Source organism: Lactuca saligna, chromosome 8 (genome assembly GCF_052625555.1).
Source record: "Lactuca saligna cultivar CGN05327 chromosome 8, ASM5262555v1, whole genome shotgun sequence".
In the NCBI taxonomy this organism is placed as follows: Eukaryota; Viridiplantae; Streptophyta; class Magnoliopsida; order Asterales; family Asteraceae; genus Lactuca; species Lactuca saligna.
This window is the reverse complement of record NC_136424.1, coordinates 276672548-276679240: the sequence shown is the minus strand read 5'-3', so window position 1 is coordinate 276679240 and position 6693 is coordinate 276672548. Positions and strand designations below refer to the sequence as shown.

At 31.3% G+C, this 6693-nt stretch overlaps 1 protein-coding gene across 5 annotated transcripts; it reads right to left on the bottom strand.

The window, feature by feature from the left end:
- Positions 1-2194: 2194 nt before the first annotated feature.
- LOC145011542 (RUN/FYVE domain protein) lies at positions 2195-4953 on the bottom strand. 5 transcript variants are annotated; one of them, XM_078970279.1, is made up of 12 exons: positions 4775-4953; positions 4490-4549; positions 4011-4133; positions 3877-3921; positions 3578-3676; positions 3394-3504; positions 3164-3338; positions 3028-3084; positions 2798-2934; positions 2630-2689; positions 2465-2542; positions 2195-2368 (listed from the first exon to the last, which is right to left on the bottom strand). In XM_078970279.1, exons 3-12 carry the CDS (start codon positions 4080-4082, stop codon positions 2285-2287), a joined length of 918 nt encoding a protein of 305 aa, XP_078826405.1. In that variant the 5' UTR covers positions 4083-4133; positions 4490-4549; positions 4775-4953; the 3' UTR covers positions 2195-2284. The 5 variants fall into 5 exon arrangements, with proteins under 5 accessions (XP_078826405.1, XP_078826406.1, XP_078826403.1 ...); XM_078970280.1 differs by having other exon boundaries at positions 4011-4118; XM_078970277.1 differs by lacking the exon at positions 4490-4549.
- Between the last annotated feature and the right edge of the window lie 1740 nt (positions 4954-6693).

Below are 6693 nucleotides of genomic sequence, written 5' to 3'. Positions count from 1 at the left end.
ATATATATATATATATATATATATATATATATATATATATATATATATATATATATATATAATATTAAAGGTCTCTCTCTCTCTCTCTCTCTCTCTCAAACACACACATACACCCAACTTTATCTTTCTCCCTCGCCTCTTAAAACATTGAATCCACCTCTCCATTGCAAACGAAAGTTGCCATTTGCTCCTACCACCACCACCATCGGATGCTACTGGCCAAGGTAAATGATTTTCTAACCCTACCCCGATCAAAGCCAACAGATCCACTGATATCCTTCCTGTCAGCAACCCCAAATCAAATTTGAGGAAAAGAACCCTTACACCTCCATTTTTTCCAACAACACCACAACTACCACTGATTATCACCTCCCATCCATTTCCTCCCTATTTAGCCTCTCTCGTATTCTCAATCTCATCACTAACCACATACAATTTTTCCAATCCTAAATCCTCGGATGCGGAGATTGAACCGATATGGATGGGGAACTCACCGGCTCTGCAACAGGTAAAACAACGGAGTTGAACCTGAGATAAGGCATGGACGATAACAGACATTCCGACTAAACAGAATATTCACTTGTAATTCCTAAATATCCCATCGCCAATCAAAGCAAGAATTGCAAATTCATAAACATAAATTGGACATAACAACTCGAAAATTAATCGTAAGATGAAGACTAACTGGGGTGAAATTATAAGAAGGTATTGATGCTATGTTTAGTAACCCACGATCGTCTTTGATAATCTGCCAATTATTCCATGATCGAATTTACCTGATACCAAATTAAAGGATGATACCTTCAGTCGGAGTAGAGATCTGGTTTGCCCGGAGAAGGATCGATTGAGCGGTGATCTATGTCTTGAGGTACTAAGCAGTGGTCAATGGGTCAATGGGTGGTAACTAATACTTATGACAACCGAACGAACCAAAGGAGGTGTTGTGGCGATTTCTTTGATCAATTATGGCAGGTAGTGTTGGTGATTCAAAAAAGGGTGAAGCGTATATACCCTTCTCGCAGAGAGAGAGAGAGAGAGAGAGAGAGAGAGAGAGAGAGAGAGAGAGAGAGAGAGAGAGAGAGCTTTAATATTAAATATATATATTTTTATAAACAAAGCAAAACTTCATAAATAGTCCCTGTGGTAGTGAAAAGATAGAAATGCCCTTTACTTAACAGCCAAAATTTAACAGAGTGAGCCGGAAGGATTAAATGTTAAAAGTTTTGAAACCACATGGACGATCCGCAAGGTTTTTTAAACTTAAGGATTAAACTTGATATTCGAAAACCACAGTGACCATTTTTGAAGTTTTGTCTTAATAAAATGTATACGTACAAATATTCAATAACTACAAGATTGTGGGCCGGAGATCTATACAATATGGGCCTATTCTTAATACACAGTTACATACACACAATACAAGAATAATACGTGATCTAATCTTTGAATCTACTTTTTTTTTTGTCAACCTTTTTTGCAAAAAATAGTAATAATAATAAGAAATAAGAAATACAAGTGTTATCGTTTTATAGGTCACGTTGTCAACTAAATCACAAATAAAGAAAAAAAGAAAATTAAAAAAAAAAATAAAAAGAGAAAAAATCAAACCTTTCAACCAGCCTTGGGTTGCCAATATCAGTCTTTTGTCGCATGTCATTTCCCAATTGATTGGTTGATTTATTCTCATTTTTGAACAAAATTTATGTAATTATAAATTAGATTTTTTTTTTTTTTTTTTTTTTTTTTTTATTTTATATAAATACATAAAGAAATAGCAAAAAAAAAATGTGACCAAATGTAACAAATTATAAAGCGACCAAATGTAACAAATTATAAACTTAGTAGATAAAATGTAAAAGAAAGGGACCAAATGCAACAAATTATAAAGTAGACATTTAACATATATCAATACAACCCACTATTTTAGATATATATACTAATCTTAATATATCATTCACATCACTAGACATTAAAAAAAATGAATATTACCTTTTATAGAAATCCAATTATCAACAAATTCCTTCTTGTGTAGTTGAGCATTCTGAATCTAACTGTTGTAATAACATACTATTAAAATTAGAGTTTTAAAAATATATTCTTTGAGAATATACCCAATCATAGCAATGTAATCCAAAATGTGAAACAATTTTAACTTCTATAATTGGATACATTTTTTCACAAATAAAAACCACAACGCTATATTTTTTTAATCGTTTTAAAATACAATGATTAATAAAAAAAATAATTCAAAGTAGGATGCTGGAAATTGTAACACACAAATAAATTAAAGTACATTGCTATTTCTTGCCTCTGACACAGTTGCTCTAGAATCTATGTGATGAGAAGTTGCTACATTTGTTTCTTTATCCTGCAATGAAACGGACAAATTTTATAAATTGTTGATAAATTTATAATTTTTTTTTAAATTGAATATTAAGTGATTATAAGCATGAGTTTCTCTTACTTCTTCATCCATACGTGCGATTGTATCTTGAATTTTCCTAACAGTAACTACTAACATCCCTACTTCAGAATGCAAGGCCTGATACATCATAAAAATAAAAAAAATAAAAACATAAATTTTGAGAAAATTATTGTGTGAAATAGAGATTATACTCAAAATAAAAACCTTGTTTTCTGATATTAATGTCTCTATGATTCCTTCCTTCATCTGTATAGTTTCTTGAAGGTGATGTTTGTTAAGCGATTGCAATGTCTAGACATTAATCAATAATTAGTTTTTTTTTTTTTTTTTTTTTTTTAATGTTAAATCAAATAATAAAATAAAGATGGATATTTCCTCTATCTTTGGTTGGAATTGAAGAGTTATTTTTATTGTCTCCAGCTGTGTCTGGAGCTCTGCAATCACTCTATCCTTTTTGTGAAACTCACTTTCTTTAATTTTTAGTTTAGTTTCAAGATCCTTGATTTTTTCTGCAAATATTTAGAATAAAAAAAGGTCCATGAATAGTAGATGTGAAATGGAAAATAGTAAACAGAATGAAAGAATAACTTATATAACATTACCAATGAATAACTTCTCAAATGCACATACTTTGTCCAATTTCATCTTCAACTGAGACACTGAGAGAAACTATCAGTGATTCAAATTTCAAAATGTATTTTTAATTATTTGATTTGTGTGTTTGATAATAAGACATACCTACTTCCTCTTTCTCATTGACAACATGAGTTGCATTATCCACTACTTGCTTCACAACTAATGCTTCCTTGTGTATTGTGTGAAATGATATGAGGTGAGCATTTATCTTCTCAGAAAGAATGCTAATCTTTCTATCTCTGGATTCAATGGATCTTTTCATTTCACAAGTGGATTCCTGCAAATGTTATGGTGATTAATGGTTAATAACAAAGGATTTAACAGTTACAAACCTGGTAAGCTTTAACAAAGTCTTCTTTTTCTTGGAGTATGCTGCTTATAGTTTCCTTCAGTTCTTTATGCTTGTTTTCAAGTAAATAATTCTCATCTTCAAGGAACTGGACCTATCAGACCACAAACCCTAAATTTAATTTGTTTGCTTCATTGAAGATTCATGAACAATCAATTATATCATACCTTACGTTCTAGCTTCTGTTGCAGTTCGTTAGATGATGTTAACTCGGTTTCCAATTCCTTAATCTTTATACTGAATTCTTCATCACTTTGCTTCTGTTTCTAAATTCGAAATATCAATAACTTAGGTTAATCAATTTCTACAATATTCGATTTTGACAATTTCTACAATATTCGATTTTGACATCGGATGCGAACAATTAGGTTAATCGTGTTACATGTTCACGAACGACATTCGATGTTCAACAATTACTAGAAGTTGAACAGAATTGGTTTCAAATTAATATTCGATTTATAAGAACCTGGACATAATCGTGAAGTTGATTGGAAGAAGCGCGTTCCTTTTCCTGAAAATTTGATATAAAGTTCACCAAGGTTGTTCTGATGATTAATCGATGCAATGACATGCGAGGATGGAGAGTGATTGAGATTTTACTCTGAGTTCACGAACTTCTGTGATTAGGGTTTGGAGCTGGAGCTTGAATTTTGATAGCTTGATCAGTTCCATTTTGCCGCCAAAATTCTCGTGAAATTTGTCGCGTTTCTGTTTAGGTTCAGACTATAGAGATTAATAGATATGAGTTATTATCATATTTGAGACATTCTTTCTATTCTCTCTAATTTTCGTTATACAAGATTCTGAATTTTTTGAGTTCACTATAATGAACGTGAACTTGGTTCATTCAAAATTGTGAATTCTTTTGTGTTTTTGTGTATTTATTTTTATTTTTTTTTGAGTTCCCCAACAAAATGTTTAAAATTCATCTTGTTCCAACGAAAACGCGATATACATCTACAATCAATTATAATTGATAAACTCAAACTCAAAATCAGATATAAGAAACAGACAACATTGAAGCAATCAGAAAACAACATCAGTACAAAATTCAAAATCAGAATCCTCATTTCTCTAACCTTAGCAAAATTCTACATCAAAATTCAAACTCAGAATCCTCTGCTTGAGTTAACCAGCACCTTGGTATATTCAAATTCAGAAATCTATAAGAATGTTGAATGAAAATTTCGACAGTGCCTCACAAATACAGACACGAAAGTTCAAAATTGGAACTTAAAAAAGTGAGAACCTGACAGAATGAAGATGAAATTTCAAGAATATGTAATCAATAAACCGAAACAAAGCATAAATCGAAGTTGAATGTACAGATATCGAAGCTATGAGATGGAGTCAAAAAATCGTACCTGAGATAAAATCGCCTGCTGCTGTGGCCGGAAGTGGAGTCGCCGGTGTCTAGTGTAGACGGAGGTTGAGTGGCCTGCGGGAGCTGCGGCCGGTTATAGTGGTGCAGCCAGGTGAGACGATCGATTTCTTACCGTTGTACCGTTGTGGCTTGCAGCTTCTACGATCAGTAAAAAAGAGATGCAGGACACAATCAGTTTTTTTATTTTTTATTATTTATTTATTTATTTATTACTAAATGGTAGAATCATCCTATTTAGTAAATACTTTTTTTATTATTAAACGGTAAAATCATCCTATTTAATAAATATTTTTAAAACTATAACTTTTATATTAAAAACTTAAAAATAAGGATAATTTGTTAAGTTTTTCAATTTTTTTTAATAAAAGTGACTTTTCTAAATAATAAAGTTGTAAAAAACGTTCAACGTTACCCAGTCAGTAAACTGGTGTTAAGGGATTAATCGGTTAATCTGGAATTAATCAGGGACCATTAATTCTTAATTTGTTGAATTTTTTAAAAATTAAATATGACTAATACAATATCAAAGTTCATAAATAATATTAATATCATAACAAAATAGATTAATATGATTAGTACAATACTAATCACACCTCAAATAGTTTCTATTGAGATGAAACTTATTCAAAATATATGAATTCTATTGTTTTATAAGGTTTCATTTATTATCTATGCAGGATTAATCATTAGATGTCATCTAGTCGATCAAGTACCCGCTAGGAATAAATCGAAGATTAATCAGGACACACTCAAAAATTTTACAACAATTTTAAATACATAGGTACTTATGTTGTGCCATAAATTGTAACATAAAAATATTAAGGACTTTTTGTTAAATTTTCAAAAACTAAAAGTTTCTAACAGTATGTTAGATCTATCCTATAAAGGTAGTCCAACACAAGCAATGGATACCACACCTTCGACCTTTGAGAAGTTACTTTGTGAAATAGAATTTCTCCCTTGTACAATTTCTTCATTTTAGATAGCTAGAAATACGCATGTCCTAAGAATGAGTCAGGTAGGACCTTTCAGTCAAGTGTCTTGCCTTCGGTGCCTGTGGTTTTAGCCTTTAAAATTAAAATATGTTAGTTATTTAATTAATTATTTTAAATGATAGTTTTTGCTATATATATATATATATATATATATATATATATATATATATATATATATATATATAAAAGTTAGATTCAAATGGTTTTGTGACAACCCGAAATTTATTCCGTTATTTTAACCCGCCTCCGTTAATAAAATTTAATTTTTATTTAATTTTCCGTCAACTTCTTGGGTCTAATTAAATATTTTAAACTCAATACAATCGAGGTTGGGGTCTAAGAACGAACTTTTCCAAGTCAAAACATAGAATCCGGACCAAACACCCCTTCGAGAAGAGTGTACGGCCGCAAACTCGGGTTTACGGCCGTACATCCCCCCACCCCATCCCTTGGTCGTAAACTCACCCCTATATAAGGGATGAGTGGCCTTCATTTCATCCTTCACACAATCTAAGATCTTTCTCTCTCTACTCTCTCTCTCTCTTTCTCTCTCTACAATTTTGAAATTTCTCAAGAATCCTCAAAGATGTAAGTGATTCTTCACTTTGATTGTGTTTATATCTCATTTATAGTGCTAAATCCATGTTTCATCCCATTTAATTTCATCATTTTCTAGATTTTATCTCTCACCAAGAACACACACTAGTTCTTGGTGGCTAAAAACTTCATTTCAAGCCTCTTACAATAAGTAACTACAATCTATGCTTGATATCTAATAGAAATCATTGGTTCTTCACCTAAAAATCGACCCAAATCATGAACAGAAAATGGGTTTACGATCGTAAACCCATGTGTACGACCGTACACCCTATAATGGTCGTAAACTCTATTTTTGGTCGATTAA